The sequence below is a fragment of the Triturus cristatus genome, chromosome 8, assembly GCF_964204655.1.
Source record: "Triturus cristatus chromosome 8, aTriCri1.1, whole genome shotgun sequence".
Lineage (NCBI taxonomy): Eukaryota > Metazoa > Chordata > Amphibia > Caudata > Salamandridae > Triturus > Triturus cristatus.
In genome coordinates this window covers 51,804,661-51,829,517 of record NC_140591.1, presented here as the reverse complement: position 1 = coordinate 51,829,517, position 24,857 = coordinate 51,804,661, and the positions used below count along the sequence as shown (strand labels likewise).

The 24,857-nt window shown below is 46.3% G+C and overlaps 1 protein-coding gene across 2 annotated transcripts in view; it reads left to right on the top strand.

The window, feature by feature from the left end:
* Window positions 1-4,885: 4,885 nt before the first annotated feature.
* The window catches only part of LOC146800044 (uncharacterized), a 426,311-nt gene continuing 406,339 nt past the window's right edge, over window positions 4,886-24,857 (top strand). For both annotated transcript variants that reach the window (XM_085620951.1, XM_085620952.1), the window contains exon 1: window positions 4,886-5,103. In XM_085620951.1, the coding sequence (XP_085477077.1) occupies window positions 5,080-5,103 (24 nt within the window). In that variant the 5' untranslated portion in view covers window positions 4,886-5,079. The remainder of the gene's footprint in view (window positions 5,104-24,857) is intronic.

Genomic DNA, 24,857 nt, shown 5'->3' with positions numbered 1-24,857 from the left:
CCGGCCAACTATTGAAGAGGGACAGAACCAGCGAGACGTCCCACAAAGAGGAATACTTTGGTTTGGGAGGATTGGCTACTCTAATGCCCTTTAGGAGTTTACAGATGAGAGGATGCATCCCAACAGGCCTGCCCTCGATCTGAGAGTGGCCTGCCGAGATGGCGGAGCGGAAGTTATTAATCGAGCGGTAGGCTAAACCCTGCGACGCCTTCTCCGAAAGAAAATTTACAACATAGGGTAATCCTGCCCCCACGGGATCCACATGTTGTCCCACGCACCAACGAACCCAGCATCCCCAGGCTGAAGAATATTGTTTCTTGGTAGAGGGGGCCCATGCCTGATTGATAAAGCTTGCAGCCTGGTCCGAAAATCCTGGCATTTGCCAACGCTGCCTGAAAGTCTCCAGGCCATCAGGGTCAGGTGCCCCGATAGCACCATCGGGTGTGTCTCCCCCTGAGGGCCCTGGAGCATGGTCGAGGACCAAGGGATCCGCCTGGGGAAGTCGCAACTCGCCTCCATCAGCAACGGGAACCAAGGCTGCGACTTCCACAGGGGAGTCACCAGTATCACCTCCGCTTTCTGACGCATCACTTGAGTGAACACTCGGGGAATGAGGATGAACGGTGGAAACGCGTAGTTCAACTGTTGAGACCACTCCTGAGCCAAGGCATCTGTCGCCAGCGCCAGAGGGTCCGGCCTCCAGCTGAAAAACTGCGTCATTTCCCGGTTCAGCCTGGAAGCAAATAGGTCGATCTCGCAGCGTCCCCAAATCTCCTGTAACCAGTGAACCACCCGCGGGCAAAGTTGCCAGTCGCTGTAGTCCTTGAGGTGGCGAGAGTTCCAATCCGCCACCACGTTGGACTGACCCGGAATGTACTCCGCTACCACCGATATCTGGTTGTTTAGGCAGTAATGCCAAAAGGCCTTCGCTACCTCCACCAGCATCGAGGACCTCGTGCCCCCCAATTTGTTGATGTATCGGACTGCCGACACGTTGTCCATCCGAAGAAGGATGCAACATGAGATCTGCCGGGGGGCCAACGTCCGGATCGCAAAGGATCCCGCGAGGAGCTCCAGACAATTTATGTGAAGATTTAACTCCTCCAGGGACCACCGTCCCCCTGTGGACATATTTCCGCAGCGCGCTCCCCAACCCCAACGGCTGGCGTCGGACTCTATGACCACCTCTGGCAACGAGCCGAAGATTGCTCTGCCGTTCCACGCCTCGACGTGGGCCAACCACCACTGCATCTCCTCCCTCACCTCCTGGGTGAGGGGGACTACGTCTGTGTAAGAAAGGCCCTTCTGTAAGTGCTGGATCTTTAGGCGTTGAAGGGCCCTCTAGTGCAGGGGGCCCGGGAATATCGCTTGAATGGATGACGCAAGGAGGCCCACTATGCGGGCAATCCCCCTGAGCGAGACCATCTGCTTGGATAGAAACGAGCGTAGCACCTTCTTGATGTCCCGCAGCTTGGAGCTCGGGAGACAGAGTTGGGCCGTCTGAGAATTTATGACGAACCCCAGAAAGTCTATCGTCTGCGTGGGAGAGAGGACCGACTTCGGTTCGTTGATCACGAACCCCAGGTTCTGCAAAGTATGAATGGTCATGCGCAGGTGCCGAGCCACTAGCTCTGGAGACTGCGCCATAATGAGCATGTCGTCCAAATAGACAATCATGCGAACCCCTTGTTCTCTGAGGTAGGCCACGACCGGCTTCAGCACCTTGGTGAAGCACCACGGTGCTGAGGAAAGTCCAAAAGGAAGGACCAAATACTCGTACCACCGGTTCCGCCATTGAAACTGAAGAAATCTGCGGTGGGGACGATATATGGGAACGGACAGATAAGCGTCCTTCAGGTCCAGACGGACCAACCAGTCCCCTTGTTTCAGTAGATCCGCCAATAGATGGATGCCCTCCATCTTGAAGTGTTTGTAAGTAAGAAAGTGGTTGAAATCCTTCAAATTGAGTACTAACCTGTAACCGCCTCCTTTCTTCTGTACCAGAAAAATATTGCTGCAGAAACCGCGAGGGCCCTCTCTGCAAGGAGCTATCGCGCGTTTCTGCAGCAATGCGTCTATTTCTGAATCTATGAAATCGCACTCGCGTTGGGAAAAAGAAAGCTGTCTGGGGCGCTGCACCTGACGGGGCGTCTTCTAGTTGGAACCCTTGAACAGTCTGTAGTACCCAAGCGTCTTGTGATATCTGAGCCCAATTGTGAAAGAAATACCGAGTACGCCCCCCCAAGGGAAGAGGAAGTAAATCTGAAGCGCTCACCTGAGGAATCAGCGGCTTGGAATCCTCCACGGTAGGAGCCTTTGTTAAAGCGCCGTTTGTTGAAGCGCTGTCTGGTGGGGTAGAAGGTACCACCACGGGTGGAGTCCCAGTCACCCCTGCCGCGTCCGAAATCTCCTCGCTGGGGACCTTGAGTGTGCTGACGGCCAAACGAGCGTCCCCGCCCTCGTCCGGCCCTATTGAAAACACCGGCGTGAAACACGCGCTTGATCCCTGCTTGAGCCTTGTCCAGGGTAGTAAACGTGCCCACATACTTCACAACATCCTTAACAAACCGGTCCCCAAAGAGGTTTCCGTCCGCCAACGGCCCAGGTTCCGACGCGGCCAGCTCAGTAAGGTTGGCGTCCATCCGCATTAATATCGATTTCCTGCGTTCTGTCGATATCGCGCAGTTGGCATTCCCTAACAAGCAGATAGCTCGTTGGGTCCAGCCTGCTAGCACGTGGGGATCGATCGCACTCCCTGATTCCTGCGCCTCCAGGGCCATTTCCAAAATTTTTGCCAGGGGCCCGACCACATCCAGGAGCTTGTCTTGGCAACCCCGCCAAGCGCGATCAATCCCTTTCTTGGGATCCTTGGCGAACTTTTTTAGAAACGTTAGCATGCTGGGGTCAATGTCCGGCGTCTCCGCCACTTTGTCCGAGAGGTCCGGTCTTGGGCATTCTGACTTTAGCCTACTGCGCACCTCCTTGTCAAACCCCTTGCGTAAATTCTCGTGCAGGTACGCAGCCACCTCCGGAGCCGGCAACCAGTCCGATGATCGGGGGTGCACGATATCTGCGGGGTTAAAAGTAAAGGGTGTAGGAACCTCTGGGGGTTCCGCATGCTTGGTCTTCCTGGACTTCTTTTTAGGAGGGGAGTCGTCCGGTGTGTCCGAGGAAGTGGACGTAGACTCTGTATCAGTGTCTTGAACCTTCTCACGCTCTCGAGTTGGGCGCGGCAGCGCCTCGTAGGACTGTGAGTGTGGCCAAGGCTGACCCCGGGAATCCCCTGACGTCCCCTCTGTTTGTTTAGGGAAGCCATGCTTCTTAGCAAACCTCTCCAGCTGTTTAGTGATGGGCTTTAAAGCCGTCGCCAGAGCTTGCTGTACAGTTCCAGGAACTGCTTTTTCTAGGGCCTTGCTGACCGACTCCTGGACAGAAGCATCCAGGGCCTCAACAATATTGTCCTCAATGGCAGGTCCTCCTACCTCCTCCTCGTACAAGGTATCATCCTCCTCATAATGCACCCACGTATCCATAGTGGAACCACACTTGTAGCGGTACTTGCTCATAAGGCAAGAGCAAAGAGGAATCCAAGGGGGGAGCCAACCCACAGCACAGCAGCACCGGTACCTAGCTCCTCAGCCAACAGCTGTAGAATAATTATTTCAGCCCACAGGGCGTAGTGGAGCCAAGAGCAAAAATTAAATATAAGGAGGTGTGCTCCCTCCAGGCCCAGGTCGTTATTACAGCCAGCCAGGCGTCAGCAGTGCTCTTTCAGTAAAAACTACAGCTCAAATGCTTAAAACGAAACTAATCGGGTCGTTTCGATGTGCGTAGCCCAAATCCTACTAAATCCTACTAGATTGGGCTACGCACGTGGAAACACAAACGAAACTACAACTATCCGGCTCCTGGCGTCAGCGGCGTACAAGGGAAGCCCAGTGCCCATGAAACATCAATGCTGAACCCACCGGAGGCGGGGCGGTACCAGGTGCTGAACGGTAAGCGCAACGCGCTAACAGGGCATGCGGCGCGGCCGAGCGTCGCGTGTAGATCACCTAAATTTGAAACCATGCGCTTTTCGCGCCTCGGCCCGCTAATCGGCAAAATATGCCGTCGATCGAACCGCGCTCTACCGCGGTGTTCACAAAGCGCCACAGCGCGATTCAAATCCCCGGCAAACCAAAGGCTGCACACAAGTCAGGGCGCGCGCGCCGGAACATAAGCATTATCACAGCATAAGCTTACAATAGCCATCGCTAGTAAAAAACACATGAGCATCAAAATTAATTCAAATCGTAGCTCTCCACTTAACTGTCTGCGTGAGCAGCAAAGAAAGAGGACTAGTTCCGGTATGGCTGGCTCTTATGGGGCCCTACAGGAAGTGATGTGACATATGCATCATGAGAAAAGTGTTGTTTTTTCATGTAACAAAAGTTTTCATTGGCTGCTGTGGGTAGCAATAAATAGAAAGAGAAGCATAATACGAAGCCTCCGGTCCTGTAATAGAATTCCAATCGTAATTGAATTGAAACCTTGGAAATGTCATACACGAGGAATCTGAAACTTGGCAGCTAGGTGTAATTACGGATATTTATGTTTCCCTCGTCTTGGTTGCTCGATATTGCTTTTAGAAAGTGTCATGCATAGTCATTGAATGTCACTTATAATTACCTTAAATTATGAAATTTTAAATAAAGGCGCGGGAACGCGTGCCCTTCATTTGCGCATGCGCACTTGAGGCGTATCTGCTCGTGACAAGCGCACAGGACAGTGTCTTCTCGTAAGCACGCGTTTTTTTTTGTCTCTTTCTACACATGCGCACATGAGTTGGATTTTCTTTCTTAGGTACCGCCACTCCTCTTTGCGCATGCTCTGAAACAGGGTTTCTGTTGTGCGCCTGCGCATCACATGAGCCCCACGTGTGTAGTCAGTTTCCAAAACACGAAAAAGAAGGAGGCCGGCGCTTTCACTTCTCTGTCAGGGGGTTCATGACGCGGTTTCGCCTCTTCAGGTGTTGCCCATTGACAACTCGGTCTCTACATTTCTACCCGTTAACCTGCAAGGAAGAACAGATAAGAAATGCTGCAACAAGAGCCAGGAAAAGTGAGTAACCCTTTGCACAAAATCTGTATTTTTTTCATGCTGTCGCGATATAAAATGTCTAGTGCATAAGAAGTAAAGTGGTTTTCCCGCAGCTGTGATCCCGAGTTGTCACATGTTACGAAGCGCGGGACGTTCCACGTCTTCATTTTCGTCGTCTACCAGTGCACTCCGGGAGTTGTGGTTCAAGCTGAAATGATGAATTAACACGCATAAAAACAATGGTTTAATAACGAACATCTCTGTAGTGGATACTTTGCTTTTTGATGGCTTGGAAGAATCTGGAAACATTAACCATTCCAGAAATTCCTTTATTTACTTATTATTTTTTTGTATTTGCTCTCTCCGTGCGCTGTAAATAGTATGTCTTCTTATTTGCTTTAATGGTGCCAATTTAGAATGCTGAATGGTTGAGTTGCACTCGTCATATTTCAGTCGTGTGACCTCAACTTACAATAGACGTTGGTGGTAAGGGTGACCCTCTTCATCTGTTTGGTACAAGTCTTTAACCGTTGCAGGTTGGTAACCGTGATTGGCAGCTCGTGTTCTAACGATGTTAATTAGATGTAGTAATGCTTCAGAAAGTCTCTCGATCAGCTACAAATAATACATGTGCGCTGGTCTGAGTAAGCCTGGTTTTATTTTATTGTTAAATTAAGGTGCACAAAAAAAGTAGCAGACGCAGAAAAGATGAGCCAGTTGCAGCTCAAGATTCTCAAATACGCTTGAGACAGAACAAATCCTAAAAAAATCCAAATGACCTACACCGGTTCCGCCACCAGATCACTAATACAAAGAATGACATATATAATACAGAAACAGTGGGAATGCATCTAACAAGATAAAGTAGCACACGAGGTGAACATATGTACTTAACATACCCCCCCCCCCCAAAAATAAATATATATAGCAACAAAAGGAAATAGTGGTGAATAGGGGCATATGAAATTAATTTGAGCGGTTGACATGTGAGTTTATTTGAATTGAAAAAAGATATTGGATGGATAGTAAAGTGAAGGGTTTGCATTAATATAGTGCTTGCTACTCCTGATGAGGTGTTGAAGTGCTTTTCGGCAGGTAGCACACTACTACAAAACCCAAACAGGATCAATGGGTAATTAGTATAGGGAAATATGAAGTTAATTTGATCAGTGGACATGTTACTCTGTTATTTGGATTGAAAAGGAATAGTGGAGGGCTAGATGAGGGAAGGGTCTAGGAAGTATTATATATTTTTTTGGAGTTCCTCGCAGTAGGAGGAGGTTTGGGATGAGTAAAGGGTAGTTGGAGGGGGAGAGTAAGAGGGAAGGGTTTAGAAAGGCTTGTTTGAAAGATCTGAATAGTAAAATAGGTATGAGATGATGCAAGGAGGGGTAGAGGACAGAAGAGTCTAGAAAGGGTTATTTAAGGGATCACAGTAGTGGACTGGTGTTTGGGATGAATGAGATAGTGGCGGTAGAGGATCTATTGAGAGAGAGATATAGGGTAGTGCGTTGGAAAGAGTAGTAGAATGAGGTTTGAGATGAGTCTGAGTTGAGGTAGAGGATATAGTAAGAGGTAGAGGGTAGTGCATTGGAGATGCTGATTTAGAAGCAAAATACATGGAGGGTATATATGTAGATTTAAGTTGTATTTAATAAAGTGTTGCTGTCCTTTTAAGTTATTTTTTTTGTAATTCAATAGTGAAGCAATTGTAGATAACTAGTTATGATAAAAGATTTAGTTATTTATGCGGGCACCTATGTACATGTTGAACATAGAATGATATAACTATAAGTAATATGTACATTTTGTTAAGCAGAACTAACTAATAACTATATATTTAAAACAATTATTATACATGTTTATACAAAACAATACACATCTGTAGGTACACATCCACAGTCCAAATGTTTATATACAGAGAGATATGCTGTATATTTATTTTTGAGTATGGTGGTTATGTGGGGAAGAACCAACTCTTCAGTAGTCTTCTGAAGATAAGGTAGTTATTCGTGGATCTTATGTTTGGGGGTAAACAGTTCCATAGTTTGATCAGGGGAATTGTAAGCGCGCTACTTGCCCGTGAGGGTCTCAAGGCGCTGGGACAGAAGGATGTGCCACCTATGTCTTTTTTTTAGTGTATGGGGAGATTTGAGGCGAGGTGGTAATCTAGAGCGGAGGTTTCTTTGTGGAATGTATTTTGGGTTTTTATTCCTTAGGAAGAGCGGTCCTATTCCATATCACTTTGTGGGTGATACAAAGCAGCTGGAATGTGGATCTACACGCAACCGGTAACCAATGTAGGGCCTTTAAGGCAGGGGAGATGTGGCTTGTGGTTTTATATGTAGAAGTAGTCTGGCAGCAGGGTTCTGCATCAGTTGTAGTCTTGCAATGGTCGTTAAAGGTGATCCATGGTACAGGCTATTGGCGTAATTGAATTTAGACAGAACAAGACAGATAGTAGCCTGGACAGTGTGTGGAAATTCTAGGTAGAGGAAGATACGTTGCAGAGATTTTATAGTAAAGAAGCTTGATCTTGCTAGTTTGTTCACTTGGGCATTCATTGCTATCATGGAGTCCATGGTAATTCTGCGACATCCTTTGATACTTTAGGTGGTGTTCTCAGATCATCAGGCTAGATGGCGAGTGGGTCAGCATTTTTCAAATCGCCACACACGAGTATTTCCGTTTTGGAAGCATTCAATTTGCGATGGCTTCATGTCATCCATTGATCCATGGCTCTGAGACAACTGAAAATTGGTGATTTTCTGATGTCTTTGGGGCTTTCCAGTTTGCGAAGTATTTGTGTGACATCTGCATAAGTATAGCATGTGAGGTGAAATTGATTGATCTGTGCCTGTAATGACTTCATGTAAATGTTGAAAAGCATGGGAGAGATGATAGAGGCTTGAGGGCCCCCTTCTTTTGTGAAGTACAGTGTGGAAGAGAATGGGGGATGTGGATGACATTAGTTCTGTTGTGAAGGTAGGATGTGATCCAGTCTAGATCAGTCCCCTCTATGCCGGTTTCGTAGAGTCTTTTTTTTTTTTTTTTTTTTTTTTTTTTAGAGTGCCATGAACCGTGTCAAAGGCAGCTGAGAGGTCCATGAGAAGTAGTGAAGAACCCTATTCCGATCAACTGTGTTCTTAAGGTCATCCCAGATTGCAACAAGGGCAGATTCTGTGCCTCTCTTGGACAAAATCCTGTTTGGAAGTCTGAAAGTATGAAATTATCTTCAATGAATTGTGACATCTGGGCGAATGCTGCTCTTTCTTTCGGTTTACCCAGGAAAGGTCCATTTGTAATAAGTTTGTAGTTGGCGGGATAAGTGGGTCCAGGTTTGTTTTCTTTACTAATGGGCATATGTATGACATTTTTAGTTCTTCAGGAAAAATTACGGTACTTAAGGAATTGTTGATGATTCTTCTTACTGGTTTGGGAGCAGAGGTAGAAGAATTCTTTTAAATAGGAGTCCGTGTCTGCTTCGGTTGTGTAATGATCTGCCAGTTTGTGAAATCTTGAGTAATGGGATGAGCTCCTTCTAGACAATTTGTTTTAGAAAATTCCATGAAAATTTTATAGAATTCTTTATTTGCACATTTAGCATTTTGAATTCTGTCTGAATAGTATTTTTTTTAAAAACAAAATGTAATTTTTTTTTTTTAGCCTTTTTTGATACTGACTTGTATAATCTGTTAAGTCTCTGTAAGTGTAGTTTGTCTTGATTGCCAGGTACGTTGTAGCTTTTTCATTTTGGGTTTTGTCTTTTTTTTAGCTCTGTTTCCCCAAGGTGCCTGTTTTTCTTTTGTTCTGTTGTGTCGTTCTTAGTGGTATTATTATTATTATTTATTATTATTATTATTATTATTATTAATAAATATATATACATTATTTTTTTTAACAGAGTTTTATATAACGTGAACGTGACCCAAATCGGGCATCAGAGTGGTTTACATAGCACCATTTGCATTACATGAGGACACATTCATTTTTGTTAGGCATGGGGAGATTAAGTGATTTGCCCAGAATCACAGGATGCTCAGCTTCGTTGCTGAGACTTGAACCCAGTTCCCCAGATACGAGGTTGACCGCCTTAGCCGTTAGGCCAACTCCTCTCCCCATCTGTATTAGGATATCAAAAGCTTCCTGTAGACACTCGTATAGTTATTTAACAGAATTTATTGTGTCCAGTTCTATACTGAATGTTAGGTGTGTTTCTAAGTGTTCAAAATTGAGTTTGTTCCACGGTCGATAGGTGGATGCATGTAAGGTGGTTTTAGGTGTTTTTGCTTTGTGTTGTTTTATGTTGGAAAGCAAGCAAATGTCTGTAAAGGAGCAGGAAGCTGCAGGAGGAAGATGAAGGGTTGCATCTGGTGAAGAGGGCCTCACAACCTTGTATGGCAACGTCGTCCGCGTTAGTGGTATTTAAAGCTTGCTTGAACACAACAGCTAGGCCACCTCCTCTTTTTTTTCCTATACAACTTTACGTGATAGTTTGATAGCCTAGAGGAGTGACTTCATGCAAGACTGGAGCCCTATCATCTCCCAACCATGATTCAGTTATGAAGAGTAAGTCAGGTTGTACGGCAGTGAGAAGGTCTGAGATGTGATGCTTGTGTTTTTTGAGAATGATCAAGCATTTAGTAGTAGGCAGTTTAAAGAGTGTGCTTTGGTGCTAGTGTGACTTTTTGTAGTAGTGAGGAGTATTTTGTGGGCTTGTAGCAGGTGTGTCCTTAGTGGTGGTATTAGCTGTATGAGGATAGCAATAATGTAACTGTTCTGTATACTGTTCCTCGTCCAGCAGGCTAAGAAGGCATTTTGATGGGTCTGCGCCTATAGTTGATGGAGATTGTGATTGAGGATTATATAATGAGCAGTGTTGTTTTTGTAGAGTAGACCTGGAAATGCAAAGCTGTGAAACGTAGCATTTTGCTTATTTTGTGTGTCTGTTTAGGGTGGAAGGTGTATAAGTTGGGGGTAGCGGTGCAGCATATGGGTCATGTTGTAAGGTTCTAAATTGTCCAATCGATGAGAGGTGGTTAAGAGTTGCTGTATATTTCTTAGGTGTGGAGAAGAGAAAAAGCTTGGCATTGGAGTTTGTTTATGGTGTGTATCATTTGTGTAATCAGGTAGGTGGGAGTTGGTGTATGTTTCTAGTTTGTGACGGAAAATGTTTCATTAATTTTCATGTTTTAATTCTCATTTTTACTGAAGGTAATACATTGCTGGTTTTGCTTTTGTTTTCACTTTATTCAAGTGTGCTCTTTGATGTGCTGTTATCATATTATATAAGGATAGGGGATATGTTGTAGATTTAATGGGGCTAGAACCCAGCCAGATTCTGTTTAATCTCTCATGAAACTGTTAGGGGATTAACCTGTAGTCAGTTATTGTCTGTCTGGCTTAGGGGATACCACTCATAACGTTCTGGGGCACAGTAAACCCTTTTCTGCCTCAAACCTTGGTCTCTAACCTCTACTTCGGTTGGCCTCTGAGTAGCTGTAAGTGGGTGTTTAACAGGTATTTCTGGTGTGGCGTATATGGCAGGCAGAGTCTTAGAAGTCCTGTCATATGTCACACTTTAGGGCTAGCTTAGTCTAACGCTATCTGGAAATGTTCTTGTGTTTCTGCAATGCTCCACTTCTTTACCAGTTCCTGCTAGTCTCTCTCTGTCCATTATGTTTGTGTGGGTTGGTTCTGGCTTAAGTGTTTACGAGTCCTCCAAGTCTAAATGTGCATGTGCAGATCCCAGTTAATTGAAAAAAGGAGGGAGTAGTGTTGAGGGTATACTTCTTTTGTGTCTCAGTTGTGTGGTTGTTGTAAAGCAGGGAGACATGTTAGAATCTGCTTACTCTGTCCTTCATGGTCTGCTGCCGGGGATGGATCTCAGCTTGGTGAAGTACGTAAATATATATACTTGTACTTCCCTGCTTAACACTGGTCTATTTCAAACAACACTGGAATCCAGCATCTGTGAACATCCTTACAGAAGGCTATAAAGATACTCCCAGAATCAATATGCATCACTACATTTATACATTTCAAATAATTGCACCTATTGTTTATCCATTTATTACCTCTTAGCAGTCTAAATTGACTTTTTTCGTACTTAAAAAAAAAAAAAATCTTTATTTGTAGTTTTAACATAAAGCACGACAATGTATACCAATGCAATGTACAGTGAATCACAATAGTACCACAATAATCTCTTCAGCCAGGTGCCATAAATACAACATAGGCGATGAAACAATCTTTCTGGGTTCACAGTACTGACAGGGGGATATACTGGACACAGGGAAATACATCGTTATACAAGGATCAAGAGGAGTTTGCCAGTTATGAAAACCCAAGGACAGATGGATATATATTCTGTTGACAACCTACGGTATATATGAGGCTATCAGATCGGGCAGTCTCGATGGACCGATAACCTGGATGACCCAACTGCTACCAAAGCACATCTGCTGTTATTCATGGAATTGCGATTGGAGTAGGATGCGCATCTGCGGAAATTTTGTGATAGTAGATACCCCTGAAGAGGCTTCCATATATCTCTAGGCCTGGAGGTATGCGGTACTGTCTCAGCATAGATGGTAGTCTGTTCTTGGCAATATATTGGGTCTGTCAACCATACTTTGAATTTCGGGCCTCGGCCCCTTCCCCATCGACACGCCACTCTTCGTTTGGCTAACCGTGAAATAGCAAGGAATTTCCTATTGGCAACGGGTATTGTGGCGTGTATCCTAGGAGTATAAGCAAAGGGTCTCTTTCTATTAATCTGTCGGTCATCTTTTCAAGCGCCACCAACACCTGTTCCCAATATTCTTGTATTGTTGGGCATAACCACGCTAGATGTAAGAACCCTGCACCTGCCTGTTTGCATTGTTCACAACTATCCAGTTCTGCCAGCTTAAATTTGTATTTCTTGAGCGGCGTATAGTATAAGCGATGCAGATATTTATAATGTATCACTCGTAGCCTACAACTTGCCGAGATCTGTGCTGTTTGGAGGCAGCAATATTTCCACTGGTCGTCGGTGATTTCTCGCCCTAAATCTTCTCCCCACTGCACACGAGACGGACTATGAATTCCCTCCCTGTGTGATCGTATGCTGGTGTATAGGGCTGACACTAGATGATTTCCATCAGTGGATCCTAGCATTTGATGCAGTGGAAGGAGACTCCAGGGTTCCTGCGGGAAATCAGGAATAATTGTTCGTATTCCCTGTCGTAGCCGCACATTAAGGAATACATCTAATGGCGTATATGGTGTAACCTGTAAAAATTGCTCTGGAGAACGAAACTCCCCAGCGTTAAACAAATCTTCCCACGTGTGAATGTGGGCTCGTTGGCACAACCCTAAGAAACCTTTTTCTTGCAGCAGTGATAGACTAGGGTGATAAGTCAGTGGGAGTCGAGGGGAATACAGAAAAGGCAAGGCCAACATAGATGCTATCCGGTGCCATGCATCAACCGCACCTGTGATAGTAGTGGGTGGTGTTGTGCGTGTGCGCACATGTCCATATATCAAGCCATTCAGTGGTATTGGGTCTGCCAACCAGTCTCCTACAGCTATTTGTGGCATGTATCGAGGGGGATGTATCCAGTAATAGGCGTAGTGCGCCTGCACGCTTAGAAAATAAATGTCAGTCAGGGACATCAAACCCCCCCCCCCCCCCCCCCCCCCCCCCCCTTGATCATAAGGTTGCGTTAAAGTCGACCATTTAAGCCTTGGTTGTATCCCTCCCCAAAATAATCTGATCAGTTCAGAACGTCATGTCTGAAAGAAATGCCGTCGGGGATAGTACGGGATATTAAGAAACAGATAAAGAAATTGTGGGAGTATAACTATCTTTATGAGGGAGGCCCTCCCCGCCAACGACAGTGGCAAGGAGATCCACTGTGTAATGTTGGCGCTGAGTCGTGTGATAGCTGTACCATAATTCGCCCTTATAGCTTCTTCCTTATCCCTGGTGACCTGTGTTCCAAGATAACGTTGATCAGCGTCACACCAGTCCAGTGGGAAATCAAGTGGGAATCTAGACACTGCTGGTGTAAGCGGAAAAACTGGTGACTTCCCCCAATTAATATGAATACCTGACAGTCTGCCGAATTTAATAAATTCTCGCAGTATAGGGCTCATGTTCTGCATGGGGTCTCTAATATCTAGCGTCATATCGTCTGCATATAATGAAATTAATATTTGACGCTGGCAGCAGCGAAATGCCTTATCTTTATGGACTTGACGCACCCTGGAAGCTAAAGGCTCTACCGCTATGACGAACAACAGTGACGAGTACCCCTCGAGATTGTTATTGGCTGAGATAAGTGCCCATTAATCAGAATCCTGGCGGTGGGGTGATGATACAGTAATTTAATCCAGGATATATATGAAAGGGGGAAACCCAAACAGATAATCCTACTCCACCGAATCAAACGCCTTAGTGGCATCTAAAACAAGCATTTGCAATGCAATAGGTCTCGCAATTACACGAGTTAAAGCTATTGGCATTGTAAATGACAATGCCAATAGGCATTGTTATTTGCAATGTCAATAGCTCAAACTCGCGTAAATGCGAGACCTAATGCATTGCAAATGCTTGTTTTTCTAAGTTGTCAAAAATAGTCAGGATAAATGCAGAACAGCGCATGGAAGAGGACAGGTTTCCCGCCTCCGTGCCCCGCTGCACTCCTTAAGCATAACTCACGAGGGGTACACAAAGGGCATAGACAATGAGGGCCGTGGGGAGCCTGCTTATACCTCGCTGGGGTGGTGATGAGAAAAGCAAACCCATTCTTTTTATTGAGCCAGCCCCACCCTCCTCGCCTCCCCTCATGCACACTCCCTTCCGAGGGGGTCTGTGCCGTACAAAGAGTCTTCCCTAAACCCTGTGCACCTCTGAGCCGCGCGAGCAGGGGGTCCGAGTGTGTGTGTGTGGGGCTCAGCCTCACCCGGTGCACCCACTGACACACTGGTAGGTGTACAAATGCCGCATGCTGGTTACAGCGCAGGGGGTTAATGCTCCTAGCACACCCCGCTCCCCAGTCTTCTGTCCTGTATTATCAGCCCGTCTTACGCTAGCCTCGCGCCTCCTCCTCACGCGAGTAAACATTTGGCTAAAGGCCTCAGCTCAACCTGAATGGCGGGGGTGGCCTTGTGAAGTGCCTCGCGCGCCCCCGATCGCTGATGGTTTTGTGCTGAAGTACACAGCTGATAACAAGCCTGTGACCCCGGCGGCGGCCGGGCCGCTAGAATTACAGGGTAACCAGGCGAAAGCTGGCTGCAATACACATATATCATAGATGTTGGGAATCTTTGAGCCGCTGACTATCTGTCAGGTCTTGCGAGTTCGTACTGCCAATACAGCTCTAGGTGGGATTTCGTGGTGATGAAGGGCGGGTAGATGTGCCCAGGTGTCACTTCTTCTGCTTTTCGTTCGATTAATGTATTTAAACACCCCTTGCAACCAACAGGCACTTTCAATGAGATTCATCTCGGGCAGCGCTGCGAGGTCATATTAGTGCAATGCAACGCTGCACAGATCTCTGTAACATAACATTCTAGTCACCTACTCTGTCATGGGGTATAAATCAACATCGGGGCTTTCTATCTTTTAAAATCTGTGCGCCAAGCACCACTCCCTGCCCCCGGCCCGTTCCCTACAGAAACACCTGGACTCAGAGCTGATGACGCACATCCCATGCACGCGACCGGCCAGGGTGCACAGAGAAGCGCGTGGCGCCACGTGAAGTGCTTTGCATAATGGTACAGTTACAAACAAGACCCGCGTCTACTCTCAATCGGTGCCCGCCCTTTGCATATTAGCCTCGAGAGACAGATGTTTTTCCAAGAGACAATATGAAAATTACCCTCTGAAGAACATCCCGGCGGCCGGTGGGCCTGGGGTCCCAGTGACGAAGCCTGCAAATCCAAGTTACAATAAAAGCATGTTGACTTTTGGGTACTCTTGTGTAGCCAGAGGAAAAAGTGAACTTTAAAGCTGTTCATCGTATGATGAACTAGCCGGGCATACTCCAGAAGGAAGGGCACGTGAGGGAAGAGAAAAGGGGCAATTTTGCAAGGCTAATGTCTGGTAGGACAGGACCGGTGACAGCCTGACAAAAACAGATATGCTTTGAAGTCACTGCAATCCTCTTTCCATCAGGCCTTGACGCTTCCATATGGAGGGTGCATGTCAATTGCCTCTGACCCAGTTCACATCCCAGCCAGTGGCGTAGCTAGATCTTTTGGTGCCCATGGTGGTCCCTGCGTTTGCTGTCCCGCGACGGCAGTAGGTAAGAGCGGGGTGTAATTTCTGGGTTTAATATGCCTGTTCAAAATATTGTAACGTTGAGATATTTTGGTACCCAATTGATGATATATGGAGAAAAAAAAGTGATGTCATTACGACGTGTGCTCTGCACTGAAGTGTGTCTTTCAGAAGGAGACCGCACAAGTACCGTTTTGCGCAGCTCTTAGTTTCAAAATCCTATCCTTTATACTGAATGAAATAAAAAAAAAAAAATACATTGCAATGTGAGACTCCAAAAGCCCTGTTCCTGTACGGTTATCATTTGTGGAAAAGCAGCTCGACCGTGCATATATCAAAAGTGTCTGGGTTGCAAAGACATGCGTTTTTGTGTATTTTCAAAGCACTGCCTATTTGGGTTTACCCTGTCGTGTCTGCCGAAGGGAAGCAGCTTGATTATCATTTTGACATGAAAGAGTGAAGATGGACAAAGTAAACGATTGTGACGAAGAGACGTGGGGCAGAGCAGAAAGCAAGCGCCAATCCGCTATGAGTGGTGTAATCTGGTCTTCGGACACTCGTGCACGGGGCAGTCAGTACCTGAAGTTCTGCCCACGTATACAAGTCGGGGGCAAATGACGTGGGAAATGGGTAAAAAAACACAAGACAAGCCCGCCGCTGGAAAAAAACATGAAGCTGACGAGGAGGGAGTGGGAGGGGCTTTCACTGAAAGTGACACGGCAGTGAAAGGAAAACAAACAAGCCCGGCGGAGCGTGGCGCGAGCGCTTGGCAGGGCAATTTAAAACGACCCATTGCTCATTGAAGGTGGGAACAGGCTATGCGTGCAGCCAGAGAAAATAAACAAACGAGAGGGGAGGGGGGAATGCCAGCAACAGAGGAGCCCGCGAAAGTGAAAGTGATCACGATCGCTACAAAGGAAAGACACATGGCGCTGCGCGCTTGCACGTTCACGTGCACTGTAGCTTTAGGCCACGGCAGCACTTTGAAAAGCCCAGATATAAAATGTCTCTTAGAGCCTTTGGCTCACGAGACCTAAAAACAGTGGCAAGCGGGAACTCTGGAGCTACCGTCTCGGCGAGAGAAAACAAGGTTCGCAAGTTATGAGATATGTTCCTGCCTGGTACGAACCCTGACTGGTCGGGAAGTATTGGCTTGTCCATTAAGAGAGTTAATCGGTTAACGAAGGTTTTTGCCAAGATTTTTGTGTCGCAATTTAATAGTGATAATAGCCGATAGGAGTCGCAGGACTGGGGAGGGGGAGGTTTACAGGGCTTCATAAGGGATGTAACTATTGCTTCCCTCATCGAGGGGGGGGGGGGGGGTACGCCTACCTCTAGAGATTGTTCATATACCTCTTTTAACACTGGTGCCATGATGTCAATGTAGCTTTTATAAAATTCTGCCGGTAGGCCGTCTGATCCTGGGGCCTTACCGTTCTGTAATTGCATAATGGCGTCTCTAATTTCATCTATCTCCAAGGAGTGCATTAGGAATTCCCTTTGTGCATCACTAAGCCATCCAAGCGCTACATCACCCATAAAGTCATCTAGGTCTGGGGTTTCTTGCCTCTGGGATGTGTATAAAGTACTGTAGTGTGCGATAAACGTATCTAAGATGGTCAGTGTGTCACGTTGCGGTAGGTCCCCGGGTCCTTGTATTTCTAAAATGTACGCATTAAAGCGTGGGTTTCGCGTTACTGCCGCAAGCGCGCTACCCAGTCTCTCCCCTTCCCCCGTATTTGCGAGCTACCCAATATCGGCCTCTGAATTTTGATTCTCTGAGTGCCGTGTCCTCATAGTCAGATAATTTCTCCCGGAACTCTGTTTGCACCCGTCCCATGTTCCCTCCCCCCCCATTCGCTCCCTCCAGCTCCCGTAATTCTCGCTCAAGTTTGTATAATGTGTTCTGTAAATCTTTCAACACCCCAAAACTGTGATATACAAAAGCCCCTTATCGTCACTTTAAAGTCCTCCCATATCACCTCAACACTATCTACCGTTCCCTTGTTCCTAATAAAGAAGTCTTTGATCTCCTCTCCCAGTTCTGCCTGAAAAACTGCATCCAGTAAGGCTGTGGGCTGCAGCCTCCAGCTCGGTCTGGGTCTATCATAACCCGGAGGTGTGAGTGACACCTTCACCGGACTGGAAAAGTTTTTGGTAAGCCAGTCGGTCAATATACAATTACAAACAAAAGCAAAAAAAAGGGAACCAACCATAATGGTCTGGTCAGCCTTGGGTTCAAACACAAGGGAAGAAAGGGGCTAAGCGGACAAACAAAGTGAGAACAACAAAAAAGAGATACATACATATAAAGCTTCTGTATGACCATATAACTGTAGTGGTTAGAGATGTCATCATGTCTTTAAATACCATAGATATACATACCAAAACATTTTTTAAAAAAACAGATACCGAGAAGGCACAGCTAGACATAGACCCCAAAGCAGAAATAAACCTATTTCAATCGTTATAGGCGCTAAATTATCAACTAGGGCTCCCAGGTCTTAATACCCAAACACCGTTTCTGTTGCCCTTTAAGCGCATATAAGCTATATTCCAAATTACACATAGCATATAGCTGTCCTCTCCACATTTCAAAGGTTGGGGGTTCTTTTTGCCGCCAAAGCGATGCTATGCACAATCTTGCCACGGCTATAAATATAAAATACCTAAATGCATACATATCCTGAGCTACCATTGCATCCTCCAGAACTCCCAACAGCATGACCGTAGGTGTAATCAGTCTGTGCCCCCGAGACCTCCGTCAAGAATGCCTCCATCCTCTCGGTGACCCCGAGCCCGGACAGCCAGGCAATAAGGTTCTCTTATCCGAGTACAGGGACACTGCAGACCGGGAGATATTATATCTTGGGAAATATCACACCGCCCGGCGTTATAGGGAGGGGGAGAGGCCGGGGAGAGTGTTGGGCACAAATGCTAAGGCCGTCGTACAGCAAATCCTACATTACTGAACTGCACTCCGCCAATGGTGACACACTCCCCACTACATCCACAATCCGGGATGAGTTCCTAGAATATTATACCACACTTTACACGCCTAGGGCTGGACCTGACAGCACAGCCCAGACAGATTATCTTGCAGAAATCGCACTAGTATATCTGGAGAAGTACATGCAAGACTTCATGGTGGAACCAATATCCGTGGCAGACCTCGCGCTTGCCATCGACAACTTCCGGGGCTCCACGGCCCCTGGACTGGACGGCTTTACGGGAATTTTATAAGGAGTTCAAAGATCTTTTGGCACCGCAGCTAATCAGATACTTCCCCACCTAACCACCCCCACACCCCCATGCTACGAGAGGCCGTCAATAATTCTCCTCCCAAAGCCTGGCAAAGACCCTAGACAATGCGGCTCCTATCGTCCTCTATCATTACTCAATCTGGATTACAACATTTTGGCTAAAGTATTTGCAAATAGGCTGTCTCAACTAATGGAGTATATTATCTCCCCGGTTCAATCAGGCTTTTTTCCGCACCGGTGTACCTCCCTGAACTTACGCACACTGTTCGTGGAACTAAACAGAATAAAACCTGACACTCCTACGGCCGCTATATTGCTGGACGCAGAGAAAGCATTGGACTCCTTGGAGTGGCCATTCCTCCTCGAAGTGATGTGATGCATGGGCCTGCCACGGTGGCCCTACTCTACAGCAGCCCTACCGCTCGACTCCGTTTGAATGGCACCCTTTTGGCTTTTTCGTAGGACTCGACAGGGCTGCCCATTGTCCCCACTCCTGTTTTATTTTAGCTATGGACCCACTGATTAGGCATTTTCAAGAACGCCACTTGCACTGAGGACTACAGTTTAATACTGGTCCTGTCCTGGTTTCACTCTATGCAGATGACACCATCCTATACGTCCGGGAGCCACATGTTAATTTAACACCCCTCAAGGGAAATTATCCGCTTTGGTAGAGTCTCAGGGCTGGGCATAAACTGGCATAAGTACATAATTTTTCCACGAGCACAGGGACGTGGGAATGTGAATTCCCCCTCGAATGGTGCCATGACTTGGTAAAATATCTTGGGATACACATTCATCTAGAGACTACTCACATTATCCGCTTAAATTATGGGCAGGCTGTTCACACCCTGGAGGAGCAGGTCGACAAATGGCTGAGGTTACCACTATCACTAGCGGGACGGGTGGCAGTTTTGAAGATGGTGGTCCTTCCCAAATTTTTGTATTGATTCAACAACATCCCAATACCCCTCACTGACTGTTTCTTTCGTACACTACGATCGCGCATCATTTGTTTAGTCTGGGGAGGGAAATAGCCACGCATTCGCTGGTCCATTCTTACATTGCCGTACGAGAGAGGAGTGTATAATGTCCCGGATTTCCAATTATAATATTTAGTAGCACAATGCCGCTATGCGTATGCTTGGTTCCACCCGGATGCACGAATTCCGTTTCTGCGACAGGAGGCGGACCTTGTTCTCCCTGACAAACTATCCGCGGTGCTTCCTGGGGGCTTCCCTCCAGATCCGCGTGACATTTAGACGGTGTCTACCACCTCCTGGGCGTGGGGGAAATTGAGAAAGCTTACCGGCGCTGAGACCCTGGACTCTTCCTCCCTTCCCCTACCAAATGCCAGATAGTTTCCAATCTCTGGGGAGGGCTTGGTACAGCGCACATTGACTACATTGGAAATCGACAAAATAGCTCTCTTCCCAGGGGGACCTGTATTTACACTTGACGAAGATGCAAGGTATGCTAACTGTAATTTCATGACCCGCTTTATTATGACCCGTGTAAGATCGGCTCCACGGGGTGAGCTCCCCACATTTCCCATTGAACCAGACTCCTTTCCCCCTCTCACATTAGTGATCGAGAATCATGGCGGTGCTCGCCTCATTTCCAAAATGTACAAAACTAGCGCTAATATGAAACCAGTATGTGACACTAAACTACGACTTGGCGGGCAAATAACAGACGAACAATGGGCAAAATGCTGCGAGGCCACTAAAGAAATTTCCCTCAACAATAGACACCAGCTGCTACTTTTTAAGTTCCTTCGCCGCGCCTATTTCACACCTGCCTCGGCGCACAGGATAGATGTCGCTAGGCCCCACACATGTTTAAAATGCACCTCACGCCGATTTCATACACTTGGCTTGGTCTTTTCCCCGATTACAGTCTTACTGGACGGACGTACACACGACCCTGGGGAAAATAGTCGGCCTCCCTCTCACTCCTATCCCGGAGAGTGCGCTGTTAGGATACACAGAGCAGTTCCCCCAAAAAATTAGGAGATTTGCCTCACTGGGACTACTTTTGGCCAAAAGAGAAATTGCCATACATTGGGGTAGAAAAACTGCTCCCAAAGTACAGGACTGGTTGAAAAGTTTAGCGTATTGCAATGTCCATGCCAAGGCCTACGCCAGCCATATGCCATCAACATCCCACCCCAGGGATATATGGGAACCATTTAGAGACTATGTAGCAGCTGCTAAACAGGCTTCCAGCTCACTGGCAGATAACGGTATTGTGCCGGAGGGAGTGGGATGATTGGTCTGAAATTATATTACGAGACCCGACTGAACTAATATTCGGGATGTTGGGCACCCGTGAGGTTCTTTTGCGTAATATCATGCCGGATGTAATGCTAATGCACATAAAGTAGGGGTTGTGTGGGTGCGCTGAGGGCAAGTTCTAATGTTTTGGATAAGTTATAACATGAGACTACATCATTAATACTGTCATAACTGCTATTATTCTTGAACTGTTAGAAGCGACATATACTGCTTGCAAAACAATTGTATGCGATATTGTGAATAAGATGCTTGTTATTTGGAAAATAAAGAGGGGTAAAAGAAGAATGCCTCCATCCTATTTATCAGCTGTCTCAACCCTGGACTTGAATAAAACATATACAGACTGTCAGCCTGATCCATCCCACAAAGTGTGCATTTACCCTCATTTGTCCCACCCCATAGTGCAATTTTGGCGGGAGTGTAGTACAAGTTAAACATTATTTTATATTGCCGTGCATTAAGGCAAGAAGATATCGGAAGCTTATCAGCCAGTGCAATAGAATCTTGTAGAATCTTCCCTTCCCTGGGATAACCTGGTGTTCCATTTTAAATTCTGCACCTCCAGGTCATGACCTTGTGTTTCGATGAGGCTTTGATATAAAACCCCAATCCTTCCACGCCTCCTAACTATCTCTAATAGTTAGCTTTTTTGGGCCAAGCACGCTCCATCTGCTTTTTTTAAGCAGATAATTCCGCACCTGGAGGTATTTAAAAAAAATCAGTTTTGGGGAGATCCTATTCGGAGGCTAGCGCAGAGTAGGCTCGAACACCGCGGTTATCCACTAAATAGCCCAGGGTCGGGATACTCTTCCGTCTCCATCTGGCTATCGCAGTATCAGAAAAAATGGAGAGGGGCAATGCTGAGGAAGAGATGGGCGTATAAAAATTAAGCATACCGATCTGTAGGTGTCCCCGAACCTGGAGCCATGCCTTATGAGCAGTTTGAACCACCTAGAAGCGGGTTTTTTGTAATAGCTTGTCTCAAGATTTTGAAAAAAGCTCTTCTCTGCTTCAGAACTTGGCAGCTTTTGAAAGATATGCGGGGACTCCTCGGACTTAACCTCTCCTTCCCCAACCAACAAAATACCCATATGTTGAAGTAGACATGCCCAATAATAAAACAAAAAATTGGGCACAGCCCAGCCTCCTCTGGATCGTGGTAGGGTCATGTATTTCATTGCACGGCGAGGTTTGCCTTGAGCCCTTATAAAACTGCTACACATGGATTGAAGTTTCTGGAGTTGTTTCCCCGTACGTTCCAGGGGGACCGATCTAAAATAATGCAAGACTTTTGGTAAAATAGTCATCTTTAAGACATTACATCTTCCCACCATTGATAAACGTAAACATTCCATTCTGTCTAAATCCCTTATAATTTTACGCACCATCGGGTCCCAGTTGGACTGCACCATATTGTCCAAGCATGCATTGATACGTACCCCTAAGTATGTTGCCTCCTCAGTAACCCGAGAATCACTAAAGAGTGCTTGATCTGTGCACACTACTTGTGTCTTTGCTATATTTAACTTATACCCATATCTTTCCACGAATAAGGTTGCTAATTGCTTAGTGTCTACCAAATCCTTAGCTGGGTCCGACGAGATTATCGCAATGTCATCCGCGTACGCTAATATATAAACCTGTTCCTGCCCAGGCCTCACCAGCTGCATATTTAAGCTATTCTCCAGTAATTTCAAAAAAGGGTTGATGTAAAGGGCAAAGAGTAGAGGGGTGCAGGGCATCCTTGAAGGGTACTCCTTGATATTGACACAGGATCAGATTCGAGCCCCAGCGACCCTATTCACGAGAGCTATACATCGTTCTAACTGCCTGAATAAAGCCAGGCCCAAAACCTTGCCACTGCATAGTTGCCCATAAAAATTCCCAAGAGACATGGTCAAACGCCTTCTCTGCATCAAGTAGAATTACTCCTCATGGAGATTTTGCACAGTAGCAGAGTCCAGCATAGTAACTACTCTACTAATGTGATTGGCCATGCCTCTTCCTGGAATGAATCTGTGCTGGCGATCAGAGACCAGGGAGGCTATTACTCAGGAGAGTCGTGTGGCCAAGATGTTTGCATATATTTTCCCGTCGCAGTTTAAAAGTGAAATGGGTCTATATGACCCTGGTAGCGTAGAGGGTTTATCTTTAAATAAAAAAGGCTAGCTATATCCCACGATGCAGGGGCTGCCCCGTTCTGTGCTTCCTGAAACAAAGTAAGCATGTCTGATTGAAACTCCGCTACAAAAGTTTTTATAAAATTCAAGTGGAAATTTATCAGGCCCAGCGGCCTTCACTGTTGCCACAGAGCCAACAGTCTCCAACAGCTCTTCTAAAGTTACGGGCTCCTCCTAATATCGCCGATCATCAGAGCTTAACATCCTCCTATATGGATCTTTATAAAATGCTTCGGTTTGGTCCTGATTGTTATGATCCTCCAAATACAACTCCTCATAGAAGGCTCTAAAAACCTCCATAATCTCTGCCGGTGTTTCTACTAGTTTGCCATTTGAATCTTCTATTGCAGTAATTGCATCTTGTACCTCTTTACACCTAATTTTCTTGGCCAAGCACCTGCCTGTTGCCTCCCCATACACTTGACACTCCGCCCTAAAGTGGTGGTACTTCCTAGCATTATCCTTATCCCACTCCCCATTTATCCTGGCTTTACAGCGAGCTACCTCAGTCTGCACTGCGTGATGTCTGATTTTCCCTGCAGGGCATGTATCAAGGCCTGGTCGGCTTGCTGAAGATGGTCACGTAGCCCCGGTCAGGGCTCGAAAAATTTGGAAAATGGTACTAGTCCTGCAGGTCTAGTACCTTGAAAAATCTCTTCGACCTAACCGTAACCTACTTGACCTCCATCTCTGAAAGCGGAGCAAATGTGACAAGATACCTTTAAATCTAGTTATCTTGTCACATTTGCTCAGTTTTCAAAGGCAGAGGACAAAAGTTAGTATGTCTTCCTACTCGCCAGAAAGGGCGAGTAGGACCTAAAAATAGCTCGACCTCATTGAATTTACCTCGCAAATGCGAGCGGTCGAGTGGATTTGTCGAGCCCTGCCTGTGTAAACTGCCTCTGTTGCTTTTGAGCATATAGCCCAAAGCTTAGGATTTCCCCACTGATGCCTACCTTTTTAAAGCACCCCCACACTAAGCCACATTTAGTGGAATTATATGTGCCTCTGCTAAATATGTGTTAGTGACAAAAAAGTAATCTAGCCTAGCTAACTTTTGATACAGGCAAGAGTAATGCGAATACCCATGATCCAGTTGTTTTAACCTGAACCAAACGTCAGCTAGGCCATGTTCGTGCACAAACTGCTGCAAGACCTTATAGACCTTAGGCTTCCGACCTACATAAATGTCTCCACCCACACCCCGGGTAACTTCTTCCAGCTGTATGTTGAAGTCCCCACACAGTACCAAAGGGGACGCCAAGGAGGCCAACTCTTTATTCAAATACTCTAGATTGTGCACTTCATCATAATTAGAACCGTATACAGAGCATATTGTAAGCTTCTTGTTGGCAACCAAACATTCCAATATTGCCCAACAGCCACATTTGTGTGCAAGACTTTTGACCACCATTAAAATATTATTCCTCGCAAGAATGGCCACACCTCTTGTAGTTGTCCCTTGCGAGGTACATAACAAAAGCTTGTACCCTAGCTTCCTTAGCACCTTATGTTAAAGGGCTGACGAGCCTTGGACCTGCACCTGCGCGCCATGAGAGGTACTCTACCTGTTTTAATTACATTTTGGCAGTCCACGCGGCACCCCTTTACACTGACCTGCTCCCTGCTGACGAGCAGCAGACGGACTCCCCTTGACTAAGAGAAGCAATCGGAAGACATCAGTTGAACTTGTGTCCTGATGTCTGCAACATTATACGCTAAGTCTCTACCCTGAAGTCAGGTCCCGGTAATCAGAGTGTAAAGA